General features: G+C 46.4%; 7 protein-coding genes across 7 annotated transcripts in view; 4 read left to right on the top strand and 3 right to left on the bottom strand.

Moving 5' to 3' along the window:
- Positions 1-50: 50 nt before the first annotated feature.
- Positions 51-860, bottom strand: LOC128726124 (anaphase-promoting complex subunit 15B). The gene is made up of 3 exons (XM_053819914.1): positions 662-860; positions 471-567; positions 51-399 (listed from the first exon to the last, which is right to left on the bottom strand). Exons 1-3 carry the CDS (start codon positions 779-781, stop codon positions 248-250), a joined length of 369 nt encoding a protein of 122 aa, XP_053675889.1. The 5' UTR covers positions 782-860; the 3' UTR covers positions 51-247.
- A 3,295-nt stretch (positions 861-4,155) lies between these two features.
- The window catches only part of LOC128726868 (putative uncharacterized protein DDB_G0271606), a 42,998-nt gene continuing 22,350 nt past the window's right edge, over positions 4,156-24,803 (bottom strand). The window contains exons 2-6 of the mRNA XM_053820710.1: positions 22,767-22,962; positions 22,453-22,510; positions 21,872-22,032; positions 21,171-21,798; positions 4,156-4,650 (exon numbers count right to left, since the gene is read on the bottom strand). Of these exons, the coding sequence (XP_053676685.1) occupies positions 4,156-4,650; positions 21,171-21,798; positions 21,872-22,032; positions 22,453-22,510; positions 22,767-22,962 (1,538 nt within the window). The remainder of the gene's footprint in view (positions 4,651-21,170; positions 21,799-21,871; positions 22,033-22,452; positions 22,511-22,766; positions 22,963-24,803) is intronic.
- LOC128726875 (uncharacterized) lies at positions 5,806-6,502 on the top strand. The gene is made up of 4 exons (XM_053820718.1): positions 5,806-5,947; positions 6,018-6,109; positions 6,185-6,305; positions 6,387-6,502. The coding sequence occupies exons 1-4, from the start codon at positions 5,806-5,808 to the stop codon at positions 6,500-6,502; spliced, it is 471 nt and encodes a 156-aa protein (XP_053676693.1).
- Positions 7,099-7,850, top strand: LOC128726874 (uncharacterized). Its single transcript, XM_053820717.1, has 4 exons — positions 7,099-7,252; positions 7,327-7,418; positions 7,494-7,638; positions 7,720-7,850. Exons 1-4 carry the CDS (start codon positions 7,099-7,101, stop codon positions 7,848-7,850), a joined length of 522 nt encoding a protein of 173 aa, XP_053676692.1.
- Positions 13,513-15,835, top strand: LOC128726869 (uncharacterized). Its single transcript, XM_053820712.1, has 4 exons — positions 13,513-13,672; positions 15,096-15,187; positions 15,373-15,517; positions 15,591-15,835. Exons 1-4 carry the CDS (start codon positions 13,513-13,515, stop codon positions 15,833-15,835), a joined length of 642 nt encoding a protein of 213 aa, XP_053676687.1.
- LOC128726877 (uncharacterized) lies at positions 15,974-19,655 on the top strand. Its single transcript, XM_053820719.1, has 2 exons — positions 15,974-16,181; positions 18,635-19,655. The coding sequence occupies exons 1-2, from the start codon at positions 16,071-16,073 to the stop codon at positions 18,896-18,898; spliced, it is 375 nt and encodes a 124-aa protein (XP_053676694.1). The 5' UTR covers positions 15,974-16,070; the 3' UTR covers positions 18,899-19,655.
- Positions 23,838-24,791, bottom strand: LOC128726870 (uncharacterized). The gene is made up of 3 exons (XM_053820713.1): positions 24,517-24,791; positions 24,284-24,428; positions 23,838-24,207 (listed from the first exon to the last, which is right to left on the bottom strand). Exons 1-3 carry the CDS (start codon positions 24,742-24,744, stop codon positions 24,041-24,043), a joined length of 540 nt encoding a protein of 179 aa, XP_053676688.1. The 5' UTR covers positions 24,745-24,791; the 3' UTR covers positions 23,838-24,040.

Raw genomic sequence — 24,803 nt, 5'->3', positions numbered from 1 at the left:
AACGTCTTTTACGTTAATAAGTTATGTATATTGATTGATGTTCTGTTTAATTTATTACTTTAATACTCTGTCAGCGGATTACAACGATTTCAAGATTAAAAAGCAAAAGTTTCATCAGTTTCGGGCAGCCAAACGGCCTGATCCTGTGTGTCATCGCCAGTTATTAGTTGCTTTACCCTTAGCTTTATAAATAATTTGATTTGATTATCTTTAAGTTTGAATAAACATGAGCAATTAAATGACATTTCTACAACGCTCCCTCGGTCTGTAGCACGTGCTCGAGGTATCCTCCCGGTACAATCGATAGTCTGTCCGGATGATTTCCGCGCGTGTTATTCAGATCGTCCATATCATCATCGTCCTCGTCGGAGTTGTCTGAGTCATCGCTTTCGTCATTAGCTGCCGCAAAAGGAGTTCGTTTTAATTATAATGTTTCCAAAGGATATCTGCACGCAGCTCCACCGTCTTACCATCTTCGTCTTCGGTATCCATATTTTCCGTATGCTGCTCGTTAGAATTTTTACCTATTGGTGTTAGCTCTTGTCCAACGAAAGAAACTCGGTTTAGCTGAAAACGAATGAGAAGGAAACATATTTTAATATCTTCAGCGATTCAGTAGTAGAGAGCGCTGCTTCAAAATTACCGGCGCTGTTCAACTTACGCATTCAGTGTGTTCTGTTTCCAAAGCATTTACATCGGTATCGTCATCATAAGATTCCTCCACCGAAAACCAATAGTTGTACGCCGAAGACGGCTGCACCGATGGGTAAAACGGAATCATATTCTTCTTAAAGCCGCCGAAAATGGCAGTAATTTGAGAAAAACGAAGTACAGCGTTAGAAATTAGTCGACAATCTACGTGATACGCGAACCAAAGCCCAGCAAAACTAACTTATTGGCTGGCTGTGTGACAGTAAAAGCGTCAAATTTGCCAAACGTCAAAATAGCAAATTTGAATGAAGGAAAAGTCACGTTTATATTCACGTGACTATCACGTGGCGTACCGGCACAAATTTTGAAATTTACCGCGAGTCACTAAATTAGTGATTCTAGAAAGCTAATGAAGCTTCCCGGATTGTATCTAGATCATGCTTGGTATGATATTCAGTAATGACATGCGATGTAGCATAATAAAAAATAATTTTCCTCTCGTGTATTGTTAATCAGTTTATTCTTTTTTGTTATTGAATTTCATATAGTTTTTCAATTATTTTCTCTATCGATTTTCTCACGGCTTTGTACATAGTCGGATTTCATAAAAAAAAATGAAAACATTCACGACATTCATTCTCCTTTCTCTCGATTACAGCATCCGTAGACGTTGTGTTGTTTCCGGCTTGTTGGCATTGTTGCTCTAATACACTTTTCATATTACTTTTATGCTTTGTTTAGCTCTTTGTTTTAACGTGCACTTAAAGGGTTTTGCCAGAATCGGAAAATACGTTTACTTGTGTGTGGATGAATGTTAGCGTTTTGTTTTTTTTTTCATTTTTTTGACACTGAACATCTTAACCCTACTCTCCTTTACTGTTGCTATGCTTGATGAAATAAATGTTGCTTGTTCTCTGCTTCTCGTATTTTACTTCGGTTTGGTTTATAGCAGCACCACATGACTGACCGGAACTTGGGTGCAATTTGTTCCCGATTCACGAGTGCAATGTTTTAGGTTCTATTATGTATTAGCTACGAATTATCAAGAACTAGCAGGACAATACTCGAAGGGCACTATATTTTAAGTACAAAATCACTAGATGAAACTTAATATAGTGCCGACCGTAACACTCTGTAACCTAACCCTCACCTCATAGACTCTTTTAACGTAAAACGCATCAGATGGTTTCGCCTTTGAACGTGCTCGTGATGTGATGCAAGGAATAAATCAAAGAGAAAAAAATAATCAGAACTAAAAAGCGTCATAGAACATCTATTTTCTCGAGAGCAAACGCTCGAGAGCCGTCGACATCTCATCACTAAAGCTTCTTTGGGGCCATTTCACTTTTCGAAGGTTCCGATCGTTCGGCCAGTTGGCCGCACCATAAATCGAAGGTCCACGATTGATTGATTACACTTAGCCTCCTACGGGTGACTAGAATTTATTGAACTGAGTTAAAATTTGGCTAATTTTGTAACCGATCGCAACACACATTCTCTTTTTCCGTATTTTGTCCTTTACCTTGAAAGGCTCGTCCCGCACCCAGTTTCTTTGTGTTCTGTTTCTTTTTGTTTCTGCAAAATAATTCGTTTAGCCTTATCCAGTCATTCACACATGAGGATCAAATGCTCTGAATTTTCAGCTTTGCTCGATGAACTGATGATTTAATTCCTGTATTCCACCCCTGCCTCCACGTACATAATTGAGTGTTATTTTACCTCTACCGTAAACTATTAAACAAATAAAAACAAGTATGGCAAATAGAAGAAAAATAAATATTCTAAACAATCGCGAGCCAGTGATGTCGTATGCATTGCAGCAGAAGCTACTTTGGCTATCTTCTAGCAAGAAGGCTGCTACAACATTATTCTTATGATTAGCTGTCCCCACGGCGTCCTCTGTATTTTTGTTCTATTTTGGCATTCGAATTAAAAATAAATGAGCCGCCGAAAAACTAGTCTTGTTACTTCTCAAATGAATCCTGTTTCCTAGGCACAACACACCAATGCTTCACTATCTTTGTCGTCTGCCTTTTACTGCTTATTTCTAACTGGTTGTTCGCTCATTAACGTTGGTTATGAATCGGTTTGTTGGTTTTTGTTGTTGAAAGATTTTACCCTACACTACAAACCATTTAACTATAAACAGATTTTCCCCCATCGATTGTAACTGGCGGGTGCGACGAGTACCTCTGACATTTGGAGCGTCCTTCTGTGGTAGGATGAAAAGTGTATGTGGATGTTTGGTTACAAGTTATTTTCCTCCGGTTGATGAAATTCCATTACGAGTGTCACAGCACACAGTCAAACACTAGCTACAGTTGATAATAGTTTCGGTCACATCAGCCATTGTCACGTGTGAGCGATTGTTCCGATTTGTCTTTGTGTGTGCATCCATGCACACCGTACACGTCCTTGTTCCTACGCCGTTTTCCATGCACATTGCACTCGAAGGTTCGCCCTCTATCGGGAAAAGTAAGCAAACAGCAACCCTACATACTGTGCCCTTCGAGCGACTCACCCCTCCGTCCATTTCGCCTAGTATCTAGTGGTGAATCTTGTTTTGTTGGTTTGTTTGTTTAATAGTTAGCTGCTCCGTTAGGTTCTCTCGCTTAACTAACGATGTAAAAGGTGGGAAGAAGTAAGACCGTAAGCCGCATCTCGACACAGTAACCTTATCCCGAGGGTCTTCGCATGGCCTGCTGCTTGTTTTCTTGCTGTTACCATGTTGAGTTACATTTAGTAATTTATTATTTTAATTTATCTTCTTTCCGTTCTCTACTTCATAGTTAGCCTATTTGCCCAGAGTTTGATGGGGAATCTACTTTTTTTGCTTCTCCTCTACGGCTACACGTTTGTCTTTCGACAGACTGCATCGCTTCCAGGACGTTCGAAATTGACGGTGCCGGTTTGACGAAGATTTCTGGAGTGGATGTGCTTTCAGGGTGGAATCGGCGAAAGTTTAGGTTACGATACATATTTACCATCCTGCATCCTCAACTGGGCTTCCCCCAAGAGAGCATGGTTGAGGTGAAGAAAGTGGATGAGAAGGGAAAAACACTCCCGTACGGCGGCCTGGTGGGTGGTTCGGTTGAATGATGACATCGGCACCTTAAGATGCCGCTGTGTGAACTAGATATGAAGTGTTGCAAGTGACGCCAATCGCAAAAAATGCCAACGAAACAGTCCTCCACGTGTTTGGTATTGGTGACCTAGATGGGTGGTACAGAGAAAGTGATGGCGGTGGTGGTCTTTAACATCACTCTTTTGATCGGTCCTGACGGGTCCTTTGGAGAGGAGGCTTTAAAAAACCGCCACACTCTTGCTTCGGAAGAGTAGCCTTGTGTTTCGAGGCGTGATCGGGATACAGTGGATCGGATTGTTCGAGTGTGCGGAACACGGTGGTGCGGCGAGGGTGCACCGGAAGGAGTGACCCAAAATCACCCCCTGACGTGCCTTCACCGTGCAGTTGTTAGAGGAAAGCTTTCACTACTTGTCTAGATATCACGATAGTTCCTGCGAATACTGAGTCTCGAGCGTTGGCCGGCGGGCGGTGGCCCGGGACAGCACCGCCCCCGGACTAGGTCCCGTTCGAAGCGGAGTTCCGGTGGGACCACCGCCGGCAGTAGCGGCAGTGACGGCGGTTGGTGGACCTGGACTTCCGTACGCCGAACCGTACAGCTGCGCGCACGAGTCCTTGATGAGTTCCTGCGTTTCGCGAAGCTGCCGCTGAACCTGGGGCGCCAGACGCTGCACGGCGATGGCGGGTGGAAACCGGGGCTCTGCGGAGGCCATTGAGAGAGGCAACCCTCCCACGCTACCGCTTGTTGTGCCGGATCCGGAGCCAGACCCACTGGCCGACGCTACGGCCACAGACGCGGACGCCAGAGAGGCCGCCACCGAGGACGAAACGTTCGAGATTCCCACCGACACCGGTTGTGGTTGTTGTTGGGCTTGCACTTGCTGCTGTTGCAGTTGAAGCTGCGTCACTGGTGGAAGCTGGTGAAAGAAAGCGAGAAAGAGAGATAGTGAGTCGTCGTTAGAGTAATGGAAACAATGTGCAAAGTAATGGGCAATAGGGAAATCCCTTTATTTCCTTCCAAAAATTGTCCTAACATTCTCCAGCTCTCACATGGTATTACAGCGAGACTTTAATCATTTTATGATCGTTCTAAATCGAAACGACGGATGGGCAAATATATGATTCAGGATCAACAATCTGCTCTCGGTGGTCATAAATTCCGGGGTAACCATTACTTCAGCCTTCAGTGAGCGTAACTTTGCATATAACTTTTTTTTTGTTCGCTTCTAACTCACCCTCGTAGGTTAAATGAGAAAAAGAATTAACATACAAAGGGCAAAAATAACAAAACCAAGATGCCCATCCGGAATCGCCAGACTGGCAGATGTCCCAAAAAAAACAAAATTGCTACTCTTCGAATTCCCTTGAGATTCAACGATTTTTGTTCGCTGGAAAGATGATCTTTGTTGCTGCTTTGCTGTGCCGGCTGATTCATAAAAAGGCACACGAAGCAGGTAGAAAAGAGAACTGGTAGGCTACATTCATGGTTCAGAAACGAGCACGAACGTTCTTATTGTTCATGGGAATGATCTTCTCGACGAAATGAGGATCTATACACAGAACCTGTGAACGAGCCCGATAAAGAAAGAGAAAGAGAGATAGTAGGAAAGCGACATAACGTTCGTTGAACGTTTGAATGGTTCAGCAGGCTCCAAAACGACCTTTGCGAGTGTCTGAAACAGCTGGTATTGAGAGGAAAAGGTCGTGCCCTCTTTCCGCGAACCGGCTGCCCTTGCCCTGCCACCGAATGGCGACTTGTTGGAATGTGAGGGCTATGATTGCTTTACAACCACATCCAGTCCGGGATGGTTCGTTCATGGATATAAATGAGGATTTTCCATTGAAGGCATCCCAACGTGTGTTTCTTAGTTCTCAAATATGTTTTGTTTTCCTTCTTCACGCCGCGACCAAACTCGAGCGCTGATTGGACGCTCTTCTGATGAAGGACAGGTGGTCTCATGAGATGTGCTTCCATCGTAAGGCACAACCTTCATCGCCTCTGGCCAGACAGCATCCGCTCAGTATCCTTCCTTTACTGTTGGTAACCGGTTTTCGGGATAAAAATCGCCACGATGAGCCTGTGCTCGAACATCAAATTCCACGGATACCTAATCGTGGTGTTTTCCACCCTGCTCACTGTCACGGTGCTGATCAGTTCTATAGCGCTTAAAGTGATCTACTCCAACCAGCAGGATGCCAACATTCCCAATGATCGTAAGTTGTCAGAGAACTTCAGAGAGATGCCTTTACGGTATTAATCAGTTGATCGCTTTACACTTTCCAGTGCGGGACCTAATTGAATACGGGTGGTACGATTTCGTCGGTGACATCGTACATTTGATCGCGATCGGAGTGCTCTTCTACGGTATCAAGAAGGTACGTCAAGAAGCGATCGCTCATGCTAAAATGACGCAACTGACCAACGATCATTTTTCCTTCTCATGGATGCAGGAAAATCGCTTTTGCCTCATCCCATTCCTGGTGTCGATCGTGTTCGACTGGATAGTGTACCTAATCGCGAATACACGCCGCGGTGCCTCACTTCCATACCAGGTGTGGCTGATCACGACAGGTTAGATTCGGTTACATTGCGTTGTGCAGTTCGAGCAATTCTCACGCATCTTTTCGTTCTGTTTTCCCATTTCCGTTGCAGCGCTATTCCTGTACGTTTTCGTGACACTTATCGGGCTTTACAAATGCTTCCAGCTGAAGCCCAAGGAGGGTGCATCCAACAGATCGGACGAGTTCAATAAAACGATGTGTTTGTGAATAGTCCTTATCCGTGTTTGGTGTCCTTCGACAGCATATCAAATGTTCGGTAGTGAATGTGCAAAACATGAACAAGTTCCAATCCATCATCTTACATTGCGATTATTTTAAAGCTATCAAAATGAGGAAGCTGATTGTGGCGATGGGTACTGTTGTGTTCCCTACCGTAAAAAAACACGTTGCCGTAGATCAGAACTTCAATTCCGGGAAGGATGAAAAAATCAATCGGAGTCTAATATGTTTGCCTGTAAGAAGCTGCTTGAAGCGAGCAGCATATGTCGACGATTCGTAACACGTAACATTCGTTTGAAGATACGGATTATGTTGCTAGAAGTAGAAACGCGTTATGACCGCGAGCCACAATCTTGTGATTCGGCTGACCGACCGAAACGAACTGAGTTTTTGTGAAGAGTTTTCTCACGTAAAAAACGTCCATCTTCGTACCGATAAGAATTGCCACCGAAATGAAATGCGTTTGTTAGGCATTATCACGATCGAGTAGAGCATTCGAGCGCACCACCATCCAGAGAACAGAGGTATCGCCAGAAACATATTGTGATCGTTGCTAGAGTACAGCGGCTAGATTGCTCTCCGCAATGACTAAAGGACGAACGTGTGGATGGCTTTGGAGCCCCCGTTTTCATGGGATCGTGGTTGGATTACTCGCCTTGGCCAACGCCACTTGTTCCATCATGGCTTCGACCTATCTAAGGATAAAGTTCGAGGATTTCCAGAAAGTTCCAGATAATCGTAAGTTTGTTTGAGTGATCTTGCATGTTCTCTAAGACTCTTCAACAACTTTTACTATTTTTTTTGCTTTGCAGTTTCCCTGTACTATCGGTACGCCACGATTGATATCATATTCGTAGTTATCATAGTCCTGGTGGTTATCGCCTACTTTATTGGCATTGCCAAGGTAAGACATCGTCATCACTGAACGTTGGAACGCACGTAGGTATATACAAGTGCCTTTTTTGATGTCAAATTGCAGGTTAATGAGTACTACATCATACCGTTTGGCATTCTGCTGTTGTTGGATTTTATGGGCTTCGTGGCGACGGAAATGGCCACCACGCTCAACAGCAATACTCCCGAACTTTTCCAGGGTCGAACACCTGGTACCCTACTCGAGATGGGTATGCAAACTTCTGCCAAAATGATTCTGAGTCTTTTAACGCGTACCTTACACTCATCGCGCCTTTTTTCTTTGCTTGCAGGTGTGTTTGGTTATATGTTCGTGGTTGTTTTTTACTTGTTCCGGAATCTGCAGCGCGACCGGCGAATGCACGAGGAGCGGTTACGTGGATATCGTAGTTTGAGCAGCAGCGCCGAACACATTGCAATGTGATGGAGGAACCTACGGGATCGAGACGGATGCGGCGGTTTCAGTATCGACGCTTATTTATGCTACCGTAGCCAATGTTATTTGTATCCAACTGTACATGTTCTATTAAGAATCCGATCGCGATCAACATAATAGTTATTATAGAAATAGTATATGCATAAGAATAAAACACACTTGTTCCGCAGAAAACAAACCATAACTTGAAAGCAATGGCTCTGTCGTATGAATACGACGCTAAATAATCAATCTTGAAAGCTTCATGTTGAAACCGCTAATCAGCTCGTTTGATAATATTGCAGCATCTTGTCGTTACTGACGATTCTAATGGGAGTATTTTTCGGAGGAAAAAAACGTGCGTACTATGATCTTACAGGATGATTCATCAAGAAGAAGGTTAAATGCTATCGCCTCGTTTTGAAAAGCAGGCAGCATCTGAAACACCATTGAACACCGGAAGCAGCGTTCCTATTCTAGCATGTACCCATGGATGGTAGAAGAAACATAAGCATAACACCTACGCGATAAGCATCAATTTAGCCAAGCCGCATTGGGTTGGAACGCTTTGCTTCAGTCGGTGCCCGAACAAACACGCGGAAACACCATCCAGTCAGCTGCGTGCGAACCGTTTTTGGTAGTTTTTTTAACCAATGGACAACACGATGACGCTGCGTAGCTTTTTTGACTTCTCCGCCTCGATTCGAACCCATGCCAAGGTCGTGGGTTGTATAATGATGGTGGATGCCATCGTCTCGCTGTTGATAGGAGTGTGGTGGCCTGGTACCCTAGAGCTTCCGATCGAAGGTAAGATATCAAATCAGGATAAGACGTCATCTCACAGCACTCTTTCATATCTCCTAATCGACGGTGTTTTGTGTTGCAGAGAAAATAGCCGAAAATGTGAAACTATCGCTGCTTGCCACTGGCGTTCTCGTCCTGATCTTTACAATCATATATTGGGTCGGGTTCCTTAAGGTAAGATGAGTTTCCTCCCGTGACGTTGCCAAAGAGGGCGCCGTTCTGGATGGTGAGCTTTAATGCAAACTTACTGGTCTAATTTTCCAGCGGCAACAATGTTGTCTTGCCGTCTGTCTGGGCTTTCTGGGCGTATGCATTACGCTACATTTCATCGGATTCCTCGCTTTCTTGCTCGAGCTGAACATCAAGAGTGCCGGCATCATGATAATCGTGCTAGGTAAGTTAAGATGGAATAAAACTGTTCCCAAACACGGTAACCGCAATTTTCATCTCTTTCCATGCAGCTATTAACGGCTACTCGCTGCTGGTGACATATCAACTACGCAGATCATTCTTGAATGTAGGAGAGGATATTGGCATTTCCGTTCACATGTAATAGTTTCATTTGTTTACTAATTATATGCCGTTCTTGCAAAAGACGGTCCAAAAAGAGTCGGAGCCAAAATGGTAGGCTATAAAAAGCAAAAAATAAAGAGAAAAGCTCGCCCAAGCAAAAAGCTTTTTCAGTTGCGCTTATCTGGAAGAATTTGAGTTTTCTCCAAAGATTGTCGACAGGATTTTTATAGAATCACGGTATTCAAATGTTCCTGATTCAGTATCGATTACAGATGAGTACCTTATTACCGATTTGATCGTGTATGAATCCACTCGTTTTGCTATTTTATGCCCAAGTATAAAACGTGTAAACATCTTTTACTGATGATTATTTTATATGAAAACAAATCTTGCCTAGTGAATCAGGGAGTAGCGGGGAGACGAAATTTGTATAGATTCTGCCCAAAACAGAGCATTGTAGACACGAAAATTATAATTATTTGATGTCTGAGCTGACAGGACAAACACGATAAGTAGACGATGTTTGAATTTGTTCAGTGCGATACTGTTAAGGATATTCAACGTGAACTAGTACTAATAGTGAACTAAAGAACATTCGTCATCCATATTTGAGTGATGCTGCGTCAAACGTGTTAAGCGGTCCGTGTGGTCTCACGCAGAATTGCAGCAAAAGTTGATTGGTGTTCAATGTGATAACAAGAATAAGCACAGCTGCTCTTGCCCTAGTTTATAGAGATAGGCAGCATTTAAAGCATGGTCGTGCATCGGAGGTTACTTTCTTATTCTAGCATAGTAGATAGTAGTAGTAGATAGTAGAGGAAACATAAGCATACCACACTCAATGGTTGCCATTTATTTAGCCGTATTAGTTAGGTTAAAACACTGCACACAAAACACATGCCCCCGATTGCAAAATCGTGGTTGGTTGGAACGCTGTGTTCCAGTCAGTGCCCGAGCATAAACGCGGAAACACCCTTCAGCCGACCGCGTGTGAAACTGTTTTTGGCAGATTTTTGCAACCAAGAACCAGCAGGATGCCGCAGTGGAGCTTTTTCGATTTCTCCGCCTCGATCCAAACTCATGCGAAAGTTATAGGTTGTATTCAGATAATGGATGCCATCGCCTTGCTGTGGTTAACTTTGGCGGCTGTGTTCGAAATCGGCTATAGTCAGAATGCCAGTAAGATACTCAATCCGGCTGTTACATACTTCAAAACACTACATCGTGTTCACTAATCGTCATCATGTTGTAGAGACACCATCCCTAATTCAAAAACTCCTGTTCTCGCTCTACCTCGTTCCGGCATTATTCTTTACGTACATATATTGGGTCGGCTACCTGAAGGTAATATGAGCTTCCTCGAGCTGTGAAAACGAATATAGTGTGATTCAACGCAAAGCTTGTGCTCTCACGTTTCAGCGGAATCAAAATTACCTTGCCAGGTTTGAGGGCTACCTGATCATGCTCATTATTTTACAGTTCATATTATTTTTCCTTTATGCGCGCAATCTGCTAATCATCGACGCATGCATCATGCTGTTTGTGATTCGTAAGTGGAGACATGATGAAATTGTTCCTAAACATGGTAATTGCAATTTTTACTTTTTTTTATTTTCGTGCAGCCAAAAACGGCTACTCGCTGCTGGTCACACACCAACTATACAGATCGCTCACGAACGAAGGAGCTCAAAATGTTTAATGTTTAAGAACATTCTTGTTAGCCATTGCGTACTCAAAAAACTAAAATCAATGAGTTCGTACACTAACTGGAACCAAGTACAACCAAGCAAAAGGCAATGTAGAGTGCGTTTGATGGTTATTTGCAGCGTAGCCCTTTATTACGGGAGGATAACAAAAGGCCAATTGAAAAAAAACTGTGATGCAAAAATTTCATAAAGACCATCAACAAGCATCTTAACACAGCGTTGTCATACAACCAATTGTATGCCGTTGGATCGGCACAGCATTAGTTTAGATCTGCAAAAGGTCCTAACTCAATTGGATCTTGATTCTCCTTTTTTCGCCGTTTAATTCGACAAATGTAACACATAATCAAAGCGTAGTAAGATTCAAATTGTAAAATAAAACACTAGGAACAATTATCTCCACATGCCTTTATACCAAGATGCTTTTATGCTACCAAATTTTGTATTTTAATTGAAGTTAACATGGCTGAGCTTAGCAAGTGTTTCCGAAGAAAACAGTAAGAAAAAAGACATCCTTCGTGATATGATGATCTGCTATGTATGCCACACATTACTAACTCATCAAGCTACCATAATTCAACTTTAACGAATAATGCAGATTTATGTGATGGTTGGATAGTGCAATAATTTAGTATTGTTTCCATTTTTTCTACAAAAATTTTTGTGAAAAAAAATCTGCCACTTGCGACAAGTGCTGAAGTGGTCCATGGTATTTATATAGCCGGATAATTCATGATCTTCCGCACAAATACAAGCAAACGCGGAAAACTCATCGCAATCGCAGTTGTGTATCGAAAGTAGAGCCGCTAAACTACGTTGCACAGAACAAAGTACGACTACTCTTCAAAAACCTTACTTCAAGCCCAACCAACTCGAGCTGCTCTACCAACTCCCGTTCCTTCATTGAATGAGGTTTAGAAGGTAGGGTGGGTTACAACACCTCTTCACCGCAACCGCGCCAGTGAGTGTGGCAAACCGCGTGGTCGGAGGTTTAAAGCAGAGGCGAATAACCGACACAGATCGGGGTTTGATGAATCCATCCCGTACATACCAAAGTGATCGTGTCGTTATGTCGATCAAAACGGGTTTTGCGATCGCAACGAAAACAGGAGAGAACTGAGAGAGCCGGAAATTCGTTTTTCCCCAGCCGATTCGAAAGAATATGTAACTGGCAACTAGCATAGGGTTGGAGTTCTTAATTGTAATCGTTAGATACCACAATCGGACGAGCCTGTCGTGATAGTTTTAGCAAAACACCGATTCCGCGATCCACGCCGAATCACGACTCCTCAACCGCGAAACTCCGCGACGTGGTTACGGTGCGAATGAAGAAGTCTTGCGCAACATGAATCACTCGCGTACGCGGTGGTGTGCGAACGAGCGATGAAGAAACGTACGCGTTTGTTTGGCACTATGGGAGGTTATCGAAACAAAGAAATTCGTTAACTTAAGCAAATTGGGATAGCAACTCGTTCGATGCAATAAAATGATTCTTCCAATGTATTCGGTGTGCTTGGTGATTGAAATGCATGCTACACGCCCGTGAACCTGGAAACCCACGAACTCAATCCATTCGCGGATGGAAAACATTTCCCGACGCTTCACTTCACTTTACTTCGCCTTCTAGTGAGCAATAAACATGCTGCGGCTGTGAGGAGGCCAGCAGTACCGCATCACTTCTGAGGTCAGCATCATTTAACGCGAGAGAAGCTTGAGACGTAGAAAGCGGAAAATAGCGAGAGAACGAGAGCGCGCACGATCGGACGGCAGAGTTGATGAAGAAAAAAAACCACATAGCCCGCCACGATCGCAGCTCATGGGATGCACTTTGCAGGCGATGCATCTCGCGCGAGAGTTTCGCTCCCGTCGGATGCGGTGCTATTGCTGTTGGTAGTTGTGGTGGCGATAGTGACCGACACACCAACCCCACCAACACCAAAAGCCGGGCGTGTGATGGACGCAAACCGCATACACCGCGCACGCACCCTCACGACGTCGTCGAGATCGCGAGTCGCACTCGATCGCGCACATAACTCAGTCAGTCGGTTGATCGTACAGTCGTGTTTGCGTTTAGTGCTGTATTTTTGGTCACGAGCCGCGTGTTTTGTGCATGAGTTTTCCTACTCAGGTGGTGTTCTTGCGTGAATCAACGCCTCACCACAACGTCCATTGATCGCGCGATCAACCTTCCGATCTGTGCGCGATCTCCGCGAAGCGTCGTTGCGAGTTCATCGAGTTTTTATCCGCACGCCTTTTGACGCAGTGTGTCACAGATTTCGTGAACCGGCCTTCTTCCAAGTGGCTCCATCCGGATCGCGTCCGGCTCTAGAAGGTGCCTCGGTGCTGATCCAGTCCGGGGGGAAATAAACGCTCATCATCGCGTCGGTCGTGTTCGCTGGCCCAATTGTGTGTGCCAAGGCAACGGTGGTGTGCTCTACGACGCGCGTCGTGTTACGAAAAAATAAGGTTTCGAGCTAAAGTACATCGCCGTTTGGTTGGTGAAGCGCCATTGTGGCCCTACTGTAGAAGGTGAATACGATCCGGTGGTCTGGTGTAACGAAAGCAGAAACAACCAAGAAAACAGCCGCGTGTTTAAGGGAGGCAATAAACCCCGCCGCCATAACGGAGTCCCACGAAACGGACCGAAAATGCTCGAATCGATGATCATGAACCGCATCTTCCGCCACTTCATGAAGTTCCACGGGTACTTCATCTCGTTCTGCGCGATCTTCTTCACCTCCACGATCATCGTGAGCTCGTTCATAGGCCGCGACTTCATTGACGAGCCTATCTTCGTGGAAGAAGAGTGTAAGTTGTCAGGAGTGTTTCTGGGTGTGCAAAAGGGCATCAACATGGGGGTGAGTGGTATCGGAGTGCTTAGCCAGTCTCTTTTCCCTCACGAGCTCGAAGATGCGACAAAGAAAATGATACATGATTTGGCACCATTTCTGCTGCGGAGCGCACCTTTCGATTTCCATTCGGTTTCACTCCTTATGACCAACCCTTGCGCAAACGGGATCGTCCGTAAAACGGGTGTGCAATGTTGGTTCAGCTGAGGTTCCACCCTTTCGCGTGGTCATGAACTCGAGCCTGGGTGTTGAGAGGGGGGGAGGGAGTGAGGGGCTAAGGCACCTTCCTCTTCTGCCACCCCTGTCAAGGGATGGAAGTAAATGGAAAAATAATTGAAATAGGTAAAAAAAACCTTCTCAATTTTGTTTGGAAATTGCAGCTGCTTTATTTTTTTACACAGTTTCACTCCCCCTTCATTGCCCTACTGGCCAGTCGGCCCTGTTTCCGGGCCGGGCATCAGGATGGGCACCATTTTTTTCTTTTTCGCATAGGTCCATTCCCGCGTTTCGGACCGACCTGCGGATAATGATGGTTGGTTGCAAAGAAGGTTTTGTTATTTGCGTCGTTTTGGGCGCCTGCTTTTTTTTCTCTCTTTCTTCTCGCACTGGGTTCACAACCGACGATTTGGCAAAATACAGTAGTCGCGTTTGCCAACGGAACGATGCTATTTCCTGTGCTTTGCCGTTGTAACAAACGAATGCAGTGAATTAATATTTATTAGGAGTGATTTCGGATTTGTCCCGAATAGCAAATTGCGACATGGTTTTGTAGTTCAGTAATTTTGAGTGCGCTTTCAGCTTGTTTTTGGGAATCAACCAAAAAAAAAAATAATAACCCATACGCTACTAACAACGGAACAGGTGGCATTTTGCAAGCGATTGCAATCAAACGATCGCAGGTGATTGATTAGTGTCGAGGGAAATTGCTAAACAAGGTCCCATTTTAACATCTAGAGAGTGAGTTTCGTTTGACTTTTCCGGCCACGTGAGCATTCACCCGTTTCTCGATCGGGTAGGACCATTTCCAAAGCGTCGTCCCAATTAGAGTTAGTTTGTAGCACCCGTTTGGGGCGCACCTCTGGGAGGAAGGGAAAGTCCTGGCTGCAAAATCGCCCCCACAATGAAGCGCGAAAGATGCCGACATGCTCGGGCTACGAACGGATCGTGTGGGCTCAATAGCAATGGGAGCGGGAAAGAAAATGCCACCCCCCCGGAAAATGCCATGCCGTGTGCAGCGACGCGATGATTTCGCGATGACTCGCAAAAGCGACAGACAAACTTTCAAGTAATGAATTTATCTTTACATTCTCCTTCCGTCCATGTCCTTCAACGCCTCTTGGGGCAACTGGAACTTTCGTGGAATTGTCCGTTCTGGCGAACAGTCGAGCCGGTGCAGAAGTTTCCCGTGTTCATTCAGCTCGAATCCATCCTGTGGATGACGGCCGCCGTGTTGCTGGTAGCTGGGCTGTACAAGGTAAGATCCTGAGACAAGAGGGCTAATTCTCGTTCATCCACACAGCTTCACAATCCTATTTTCGTTTCATGTCACCCAACCCCAACGTATCGCGTGTTCGTGGCGCATAACGTTCGGAATCTTAACCACGATGTCCTGATATCCTGATTGCCAACAAATACACACCTGCACACGCACACGCACAGGAGAGCAAATACTACATTATTCCCTTCCTAGCGCTCTTCGTCGCCGATGGTGTGCTGGTGATCGTACAGGATACGATCAATCTCTGTACCGGCCGATTATCCGAGCTGGCTACGATCGAGACACGTCAGCTGGTCGTCATGATCCGTAAGTACGCAACCGGCCACAGTCAATGTGAGGTATCTAATTCTCGTATCCCTATCCCAATCATCACCACCAGTGGCGAACTTATACGTCGTGGTCAGCCTGGTCGTGCTGTACAGAATGTTTAGCAAGGAGCCGTTACCCACGACACACAACAATTTCGTTCGGTTCGACAACGAGCAGGACGTGGAAGCAGCCGTCAGCGGATCGATCATCGGAGTCCCATCGGCACCACCGTCTCCAATCATTTCCAACGGGGCCACGTTAACTTCGAACGGAATCGCAAGCCCTACCGGTGTGGGCACACAACATGCAACCTAGACCGAGAGTGTCCGAGGGTTTGAGTTGCCAGTTTCCCGTGAAACGGGAAGCATGTGGCAGCAACCCTCGTTACCGGTCCATGCACTAGCCTTCAAGGGGTGGCAATGGCAAAGCAAAACTAAACTGAAAAAATGAAGATCCTGCTAGTGAAAGTGTTTGTACATACTCGATTTGTAAGTGACGGTTTTTTTTCGGAACGTTGTTCACGTGCGAGTGTCGGCGAGTGATCGATCGGATGTGGGATGGAATTCGGGTGACCATAAATGGCGGAAAAGGGTGGTTCGAGGTCTGTAGCAACACCAGCAGACTCCGGCAGACGAATTCCACGGATTCCGTAAACGATTGTGTAAGTGTACGGGTTCATAGCTGGCGGTTTTTGCTGTAGATGAATTCCAGACACCTCCAAATACCTTTGTGTGGTGGGTGAAAGTACGAGTTTGATGGCAGAAGACGTATTTGGACACGCATAAAACACATCTTCATTATCTCACGCAAGATCACTTGTCAAGTGTCCGTCATCTTTTGTGTATTTTCTTGCATTGTTGGTCAGGAAAAAAGAGTGTCAAATTTGGAAAGGTACCTTGGAGAGTTGAATAGCATTGAGTGTACAGTAAAGAAAACCTGATTACTTTTTTCATAAAACGCGTTGGAGTTCGTGCTGAGGGTGCTACGAGTGTGAAGGTTTTAGGAAAATGACCTTTCTGCGAGTTAGTGAAATATATCGAAGAAATTATACTTCACGCAAATTTCCCGCACTCGATATGTTTTGGAATAATCGACGTTTAGTTCCGATGATGAAAGATCGCTCCCACACGGATCCACCTTGGCGTGGAAATTGGTTCAAGCAATCCCACAAACGTGAAAGCGACTAATTTCAAAGGGTCTTGAAAAACGGTCGGAGCCGAGCAAATCAAATCGGTGCCATAAAGCACATAGTATAGGGGTTTGGTAGCGGACGTTTCGGGACGATAACATGTGCTCATGCGTAATTCGTTTCATTCGATTACAGCAAGAGGGTTTTTAGAGTTGATTCGCGAAAGTCCGTTTCACGCCTGCCCATGATCTACTTTAAACATTCGCGTTGTTTAGGAATCATCCTCCATTAGCATACAACGGGCTGCTGTTCTGACCTTAGGGCTTAGGGCTCAAAGTACGATAGTACCCGGAAGAAGATAAACGCACCGTAGCACGCGATTCTGGTGTATTGGTCTGGTCGTTTCGCTCACCTAACTGAGTCATTCCTGAGTCTGCAATAGTAGCCAGAGCCACTGAGGCCTACTGAGGCACTGTTATTTACTATTCACATACTTTTTGCTCGCCACCAGTGTCCGTAATCCGGTGCTTGCGTGCCGGTAAATCTGTGTCCGTGTCGGTCATTTCCAGCTAAGCACCTCCGGTTCCTTCCACGCACCTCAAACCGTCATCCCTGCTCCACTTTCCCTGACGAGGTGTATGGTTTCCATGCCGTGGCAAATTTTTGAATTCGCTCACAAATTGTAATTATCCACTCGCGCATTGTTGTCGCGCTCGGATTGACTCTCCACCTTCTCCGGGCGCTCCCTTCACCGACCCTTTATTGCGTATCACGCAACTGCACCGATTAGCGCCGCGCAATGTCGTCTTTATGCTCGTCTGATGTTGTTGCGGTGTTTTTGTTCGTTCACCATCTCTACGCATTGTTCCGCCCGGTGAGTGTGTGTGGCTCCAGCGCGGCGTTCTATTGTGAGGGCACTGGACACAAAAAAACACCCGTATTGACCTCTAGCTGGCAGAGAGCCTGAGCGGAAAAAGTGAACATGTAGCATTTGTTGCTGCTTTAAATTTTCCTACCCCCGGTGGCGAGAGTGGGTTCCGGTATTGTTTAATCAAGGAAGCAACCTGCTTTAATGCTGCGTGTGTACTTTTGCGAACAAGCGACTCGCGAAACTCCCGCAATCCAGCTTTCTTTTGAGCAAAATCTCAAGCCTCGCTTGCTCAACCCGGCAGTCGAGCTGGAAACCGTACGAACAATTGTGGCTTGGCTGGGAACTGCTGTTTGTGTAAAGATAACCTTGCGTGCATTCTGATATGGCGTGAAGATCGCACTAGATGCGGGAAAACACGAAAACAAACCCCTTCCCTTTTCTGGGCCTAGCGTGCCGTGAATGCGCGGTCAATCTGCTGGAAAAATGCTCCCGGGGTGCTTTCTCCCAGCCGGGCAGCCCTAAACCTTCCTCAACTGGGTCGGAAATCCCATCAGCCACTCGCAATCGGGGAAGTGTACCCCGAAATTAATTCTTATCATCTCGGACTGCGCCCTCTATCTGCGAAGCACGTACGGGTATGATACAACGCATTTGAGGATGCTGATAAATGTGGCAACGTTGAGCTCGGTTGATTAGGTTCCTGTATCCGTCTTATCTGTTAATCCTCGGTGGAGCAGTGCATCCAGGGATGGGAGTTGGCTGTTCGAAGTAAAAGATGAAATCATTTCCAATGAAACAAACCCACCGCCAGCTAATGAGGTCTATGCAATCGAACCGGCAAAGTACGACAGGTTTTAACTTCTGAAATCCTCAGGTCTGAGCATTGGCATAACGCACGTGTTTTCTCAGAGAAATTCCACTGTGCTGCTCATGGCTCGGGTGTAAAAAACGAAACTTATTATCGCCAGCGGCGCCATCGTCTGCCGATATGCTAACGATGTAATTCGTTCCAGTCTCATTGACACCTACCCCACGGGTGGCCGTAGAGACAACGACACGTCCGCTTCTAATTGAGCCTCATTGAAATCTTTCTTTTTTATACCACTTCTTTCAGCTCGCTTTTGACGACGACGATGAGTGCGGAAACGAGAGCGATCCCATTCCATCGCTAGTAAAGGAAACTGATCTACCCCACTCGAACCGGTCCCTTGGACGCCAATCGTCGGGTAGCCAGAGCAGAGTAGCGAAACGCACTCACGTGCTTTACCACAATTGGCCAATTAGGGCAGACAACATTCCCGACAAGGCAATATTCCGGTGGAAACATTCGTGCCTGTCTGCGTGCGTGCACGTCAACACATGCCAACGGACAACGTGATCCCATTTTCCGCGCACCCGAGGACTTAAGTGATCCTTCGAATGATTCATCTGCCCACCGAAAATCGACCTCCAAGGCTCAACATGCTGCCCAACGTTTGAAATGTATCTGTGAATGATGTGAACACCCGCCGGATGTAAACTCGTTTTTAAGGTGTATTTTATGTATTAGCATGGTTTTATTTTTATCATTATTGAACGGTTACGGCCGAAACGCAGGAAAGCTTTGGCGTAGGGCTGGCGCAACATTATCATTGTTCTATTTGTAGTATTACGGTGCGTGAATGGGCCTGAGCATCACGCGAGAGATAGAATTCGTGTCGGAAGGGCGCAGAGCGCAAGAATTGGTAAGCGAATACTGATTCAGATATAGCGTTACTCAATTTGAGAACCCCGGGCGGTCTGTCCTTGGCGTCGGGTCGGTTTTAGAGCAACGAAAGCGAAAATGTAAAATACCCCTAACAACGCGGGTTCAGTAGTAGGAACCCAGAACAGATATGCCCTAGGGGAAGAGCATGGAAAACCGAAACGCACCCGGTCTAGTAGGTAGAACGGATGGTTACCGCAAGGGACGCCGATACAGGGGCGCCAAGTGTTGGGTAATTCGAGAGCGAAGATTTAGAACGCTAAAGGTCATGAGTAAAGTGCACCCGAAGCCAAATAAATAGATAAATAAGCGATGAAACAGACGTAGCTCGAAGGAGCAAAAGCGAAAAGACAAAGCTGCGGCCCGCGAGGAGAAAATATAGTAGACAATCGGGTGGAAAACAAACGAAACCGTTTTATGTTTTCGTTCTATTATTTCTTGTTGCTTGTTTGTGCGCACATTAACAAATGGCACATGAAAAATGAAACGTGTTCGCACTGCCGGGTGGATAGAGAAGGAACACTTGGCTTCATTCCGTGTTCAGGTTCTGCTCGTATTTCTTTTTCTCACCCGATGCGAGCTGTGATGTTGTTTTTACGCCGGCAAAAGCGAGGAAAACAAAATACAAACACCGAAAGAAATATAACTCCCCCCATCCGGTCAGGTTGCGCTCGGAAGGGGATCTCTCTTGTTACCACGCCGAGATGCGCACGAGGGCGGCCCATTTGTGCGAGGGCAATTGAAGTCGCGTGGTTTGGGTGAATTTGAGTAGATTTTTCATTAGCATTGGTACCTCCCGCAACTGCCCTCCTTCAGCGGGGCATTAGAAGCAGATTATGATCAAGTGTGACATCATGGAAAAACGTGAGCTCATCGTGGTGCGACCCCAAAGGGAGAAGGCAACTTCAGGCTCTAATCAGGTATCTATGATACACTACACCTTCCTCTGCTCATATGAAGGTGGAACGGAACCGGGACGCAAACGAACTTTGCACTGAACCTGGTCGGAGGGGCTCATTTCCCAGTGCCACTGACATTCGCCATCCAACAGCAGGGGGAAATCGTTTGCGTGCCGCTGAGATGCTTCAATGGTTGATAGGCCGTTGGGAGACGCACGCCACCGCAGGAAACTAAACCTTTTCGAGGTGCACCCTGCTGGGGGTGGTGGTTTTTTTTTATCTTAGCATTTCTGTTTCAATACACCAAGCCGATTAAGCCAGCCGAACCCGCTGGCTGGGAGTGGGTGGTTGGCGTTTCACTTGCCGTGATGGAAAGCATCTGGTGAGTTGAAAGTTCGACTTCACGCCAGGGAGTGTTCGAGAAACTTGGCCAATCTCTGCTGCCGATCCCAGTTCGGTGGTGCCATCGCGCTTTTTCCCAAGGGGAGGCATATTCCTTTCATTACTGTCGTGATTTTTGGATTATCTCGACATGTAAACGATAAAAGTAGTATACAAAGGTCAGACTTAAAACCGTTTTTACCTCTTGCGGGGGCACTGCGGCAGAGATGAGCTAGCTCACTTGGGGATCGATGCCTGGGGAGCGAAAATAACAAAATTTTAATGCATTCGCGCCTTCTCTGGGCCTAGTTTTTTCGCCCGATTCCCACGCGTAGCTCAGCAGCGTGGCATTGTGCTGTCATGCGCAAGGTGCAAGACGATACGAGAGTACGTTCGCATGTAACACGCGTCTTTCTCAAGACTCGTACAAAAGCAGAAAGTCCCACTCTTTGTCTAGTGACGGTTCTGCATACCCAACGTCGGGGTATTGAATGAGGTTTCGCCTTCAATCGCCTTGTGCCAATTGTTACCCTTCGAACAAGAACAGATGGGATAATCTTCGGGATTTTTTGTGAACATTTATCACACCGCTAATGAGTCTCATGGAGACTCAACTATCTACTCACCTGCATCGGGTGCCGCAGAATGTCATTGTAGTAGGACTGGGGAGGTATCGATTGCTGTGGCTGCTGGAATTGCTGACTAAGTGTTTGGCCTTGTTGCTGTTGCTGCTGCTGTTGTTGTTGCTGCTGTTGCTGATAATAGGACATCTGTAAGCACTGTACCGGCGAAGGTAGCGTGCGGCCCGAACTCGGACGTAGCTGGGGCGTCGTCTGGGACGGTTGTATCACACCGTAGTTCTGATGGATGATGGATTGTGACAGCAATTGCCGCTGGCTCGTAGAACCATCCGCTCCGATCGGTACACCTCCACCAACGCTGACGGCATTTCCAGTGCCGATTATACGCTTCGGACTGTTCATACCGATGCCGAGGTTCGCGTGCAGGATCTGCTGCTGAGATGCCTGCGAGCTCTGCATGGTTTGAAGGTGCGGTTGTTGCTGCTGCTGCTGGTGCTGGAGGTTGTGCAACTGTTGCTGCTGATGATGGATCAGCTGCTGCTGCTGCTGCAGATGTTGTTGTTGCTGCTGCTGCTGGTGAAGATGATGGTGCTGTTGCTTCAGCAGCAGCTGCTGCTGGGACAACAGCTCGGCACTGAGCGGTTGCTGGAACGGTGGCCTCAGTGGAGGCTGTCTGCAAGGTCGATTCTGAAGCATTATGTACAGGTCGCGGGGCAGATCGGTCTAGCTTCCGATGATGGGCTTACCTGAGCGGTACCTGCCGGACCGGTGTCCCCTGCAGGGACCGGCTGGTGGAAGAACACATCGACGTGGTCAAGCTGGCCGACTCCCAATGCTGCACCAAAGCGTTCAGACGAGCCTCTTCCAGGGCTTGCTCCGTTTCGCTGCTCGAGTCGTAATCTGGGCCCTTTTGTCGTAGGAACGATGGAAGCGAGAAAACCCAAGCAAAGGCATTAATAAGATGGGGCAGGTCATTTCCGAGCGTCGTTGCAAACTTCTACTATGGATCCCACGCAATGCTCAGGTGTCGCCCTGAACGGCTTTTCTTTCTTTCTTACAGCACGCATCCCCAAAATCCCGACACACACGCACGTGCCTCATACAAAGACCCATAAACAACGCTGATTGGATTCCAAACTCAATTACTCTTCGCGCCGGAGTTCAATCCGAAGACTTGCGTGTCTCACAATTGTTCTCACATGTTGCGTCGGGCGGAAAACAAAAATATAAGAACAACGATACGAAAAGCAAACAATACGCACCACGGAAAACCGAAAGAAAATACTAAAGTAGCGCGGAACAGAAACAATTCAATTTCCAGACCTACCTCTTCGATTTTCTGATCCAGCATGCGGAAGAAGTTCTGCTGGCTGGAGGATATTTCCCTGCGGAACCGGGTGGGACGAGAGGCCGTCGGCAAAATCGGGCAAAGGGCAGTTTGCAATTCCATTTCGAGGATCCGTGCCGATGGTAGTGGAAACAGAAAGGTCAGAGGGAACAAAGAAAGAGCAGAAACAGCATTAGCGCCACCGGAACGCGATGGAGCGGTTCCCATGGAAAATGGGACGCTTTTCTTGGTGAATTTTTTATCTTATTTTTGTTCGTCCTTGTTTGAGAAACGGCGGAGGCGTATATACTTACTGACTCTGCAGCAGTGAGCCGTTCTTGCGGAGTATCGAAACGATCTCGCCATTCGGTGGTTCCGGCGAGCCATCGTCCCGCAGCGAGTGCTCCTCGTCCAGCTTCTCTTTTTCACCGTTGATGTCGCCCCGGTCACCCCGATCGTCCCCGGTCCGCCCATTCTGTCCGTCCTCTTCGTCCGCTTCGGCATCTTCTGCTAGTGGTGAAGTCGAAGGTGTTGGTTTTGCGTGTGTGTGATTGTTGTGTTGTGTTGAAGAAACGAAGATGAAAAAGAAAATCGATCAATTCAGGAGCAATGAGCGACGTGGAGTAACGACCCGCTGCCACTTTCCCAGGACCTTTCCAGGAGGTATTCTACGCATCCGAACCAATGTTGAGAAATGTCTGCATTGCTGATTCGGTGGTGCAATAATGCTCACAAATCGGTGCGCTTTGTAGTGGCATCGATTTCAGACATGCAGCCGTACCAGAGCACTTTCCGCTAGTTGACCTTTGCACTTTAGCGAAAAGAGATCCTCCCCTCTGCATGCCCGAGGAAGAGCAGAAAGCGAGATGTGCCAATCGATTGCCATTTTCGCGCTACTTCCCCGGGGTAGTCCTTAATGATCGGTTATTCCCACGTTCAGGTATTTTCCCACAAGCACCGGTGACGGTGTGGTCACGTTAAATCAATATACCAAAATGTCAAAACTTCATGCAGCGATGGCTGTAGGACCGTCGCGCCGGGGGATGAAACTTTTGCCCGAATTTTCCTATCGCAAACAAAGCGCATTATGTATTACTCCCGATGGATAAGTTTTCGGTGCGTCAACCGTACAACTCGACAGATAGCCCCATCATTTATCGTTAGGAATGTAAAATTCATGCATTTGTGTGATGTAGAAGAGTACGAAGCTTTCAAATAGCTGAACATGGTGACTCGGAGTGCCGTACTCCCTCGTAAGGAAATCGATTAAATTTTATAATATGTTGCAGGCATGTTCCAATCTCTTGCCTTTGTCATCAATTTGAAGTAAATGAAGCTTTCCAACCGTGTCGATTGGTTCAAGTATTCTCATAACAATAGGTGACATACATAATATATTCGATTGATTCATCACTGGTATTATAGTGGTAAGTAGCAGCAAATCGCTTGCTCACGGGCTTCAATACATTTAGGTGGGAACTTGTGCGATTTGATACCTTGACACACTGATGTTGCATTTCTACGACGGCACAAACGACAGTAAACAACTCCCTACAGTAAGCGCAGATGGAGGATGCATCACAAATCGTCAGACGCTTTCATCAGTAAACGTGGCCCGCGGTTCCACCACCGGGAGCGGATATACGCAGTGAGCGTCTCCCGAACTCGATGCGGGAAGAGCGGATGATGCGCGATTCCTCAGATTGAATAGTTTTCCAAGGATATACAGGGTGTAGTAGAAGTACACTAGCCCGGCTGATATGAAAAAAAAACAAACAAACTTCACTAGGTAAGCTGGCGGGATCGAGACAAGTCTTGTTCACACCCTTACCGGGCCAAACGATCGCATCTTCACTAGTGCGCAGAAAGCAATCGTCAGCATCACCTTGCCACCAATAGAACACGTCCTTGATGACCACAATCAGAGTCTCTATTCCGAGGAAGATGCCGATCGGGTACAGCAGATTTGTCACCTCCTGTCAATCGGTGTAGAAACTACTGTTTAAAAACCTGGTCAGATTCTGCGAGCCATTGAAACTCGCTACACCTTCGTAAATAGCCTACCCGCCAAAGAGCTGTAAAGAGCAATGCCGTCGAGATGAGCCACACTATCAGAAATATGCCATCTGTGACTAGCTGGCGGCCCATTGAATCATCTTCGTCGTTGATCTCGTGGATCCATTGTTTCAAATCCAGAAACCAACGGTTGATGTGTAATATCACGAAAAACACTGATGTACTTAAAATAAAAAATCCGTTAAACTTGATGTATTCAAAGAATTTTGGCTCCATCCTCGGTGAGTCTAGACCGAGCTCCTTGCTTTAGCGCTCGGGATGATGGTCGGCGTGAG

Source organism: Anopheles nili, chromosome 3, assembly GCF_943737925.1.
Source record: "Anopheles nili chromosome 3, idAnoNiliSN_F5_01, whole genome shotgun sequence".
In the NCBI taxonomy this organism is placed as follows: Eukaryota; Metazoa; Arthropoda; class Insecta; order Diptera; family Culicidae; genus Anopheles; species Anopheles nili.
The sequence above is the reverse complement of the archived record's forward strand: the minus strand, read 5'-3'. Positions and strand labels throughout refer to the sequence as shown.

What these genes read in the sequence shown, in the direction of transcription:
- LOC128726124 (XM_053819914.1), bottom strand. Translation starts at nt 781, where the DNA reads ATGATTCCGTTTTACCCATCGGTGCAGCCGTCTTCGGCGTACAACTAT. An exon ending in AAACAGAACACACTGAATGC is followed by an intron (nt 568 to 661) that starts GTAAGTTGAACA and finishes ATTCGTTTTCAG; the next exon opens with CTAAACCGAGTTTCTTTCGT. An exon ending in GGATACCGAAGACGAAGATG is followed by an intron (nt 400 to 470) that starts GTAAGACGGTGG and finishes CTTTTGCGGCAG; the next exon opens with CTAATGACGAAAGCGATGAC.
- LOC128726875 (XM_053820718.1), top strand. Translation starts at nt 5,806, where the DNA reads ATGAGCCTGTGCTCGAACATCAAATTCCACGGATACCTAATCGTGGTG. An exon ending in TGCCAACATTCCCAATGATC is followed by an intron (nt 5,948 to 6,017) that starts GTAAGTTGTCAG and finishes TACACTTTCCAG; the next exon opens with TGCGGGACCTAATTGAATAC. An exon ending in TCTTCTACGGTATCAAGAAG is followed by an intron (nt 6,110 to 6,184) that starts GTACGTCAAGAA and finishes TCATGGATGCAG; the next exon opens with GAAAATCGCTTTTGCCTCAT.
- LOC128726874 (XM_053820717.1), top strand. Translation starts at nt 7,099, where the DNA reads ATGACTAAAGGACGAACGTGTGGATGGCTTTGGAGCCCCCGTTTTCAT. An exon ending in CCAGAAAGTTCCAGATAATC is followed by an intron (nt 7,253 to 7,326) that starts GTAAGTTTGTTT and finishes TTTGCTTTGCAG; the next exon opens with TTTCCCTGTACTATCGGTAC. An exon ending in ACTTTATTGGCATTGCCAAG is followed by an intron (nt 7,419 to 7,493) that starts GTAAGACATCGT and finishes GTCAAATTGCAG; the next exon opens with GTTAATGAGTACTACATCAT.
- LOC128726869 (XM_053820712.1), top strand. Translation starts at nt 13,513, where the DNA reads ATGCTCGAATCGATGATCATGAACCGCATCTTCCGCCACTTCATGAAG. An exon ending in TATCTTCGTGGAAGAAGAGT is followed by an intron (nt 13,673 to 15,095) that starts GTAAGTTGTCAG and finishes TCTGGCGAACAG; the next exon opens with TCGAGCCGGTGCAGAAGTTT. An exon ending in TGGTAGCTGGGCTGTACAAG is followed by an intron (nt 15,188 to 15,372) that starts GTAAGATCCTGA and finishes GCACACGCACAG; the next exon opens with GAGAGCAAATACTACATTAT.
- LOC128726877 (XM_053820719.1), top strand. Translation starts at nt 16,071, where the DNA reads ATGTGGGATGGAATTCGGGTGACCATAAATGGCGGAAAAGGGTGGTTC. An exon ending in CGGATTCCGTAAACGATTGT is followed by an intron (nt 16,182 to 18,634) that starts GTAAGTGTACGG and finishes CACTTCTTTCAG; the next exon opens with CTCGCTTTTGACGACGACGA.
- LOC128726870 (XM_053820713.1), bottom strand. Translation starts at nt 24,744, where the DNA reads ATGGAGCCAAAATTCTTTGAATACATCAAGTTTAACGGATTTTTTATT. An exon ending in TCTTTACAGCTCTTTGGCGG is followed by an intron (nt 24,429 to 24,516) that starts GTAGGCTATTTA and finishes ACCGATTGACAG; the next exon opens with GAGGTGACAAATCTGCTGTA. An exon ending in AGATGCGATCGTTTGGCCCG is followed by an intron (nt 24,208 to 24,283) that starts GTAAGGGTGTGA and finishes TTTTCATATCAG; the next exon opens with CCGGGCTAGTGTACTTCTAC.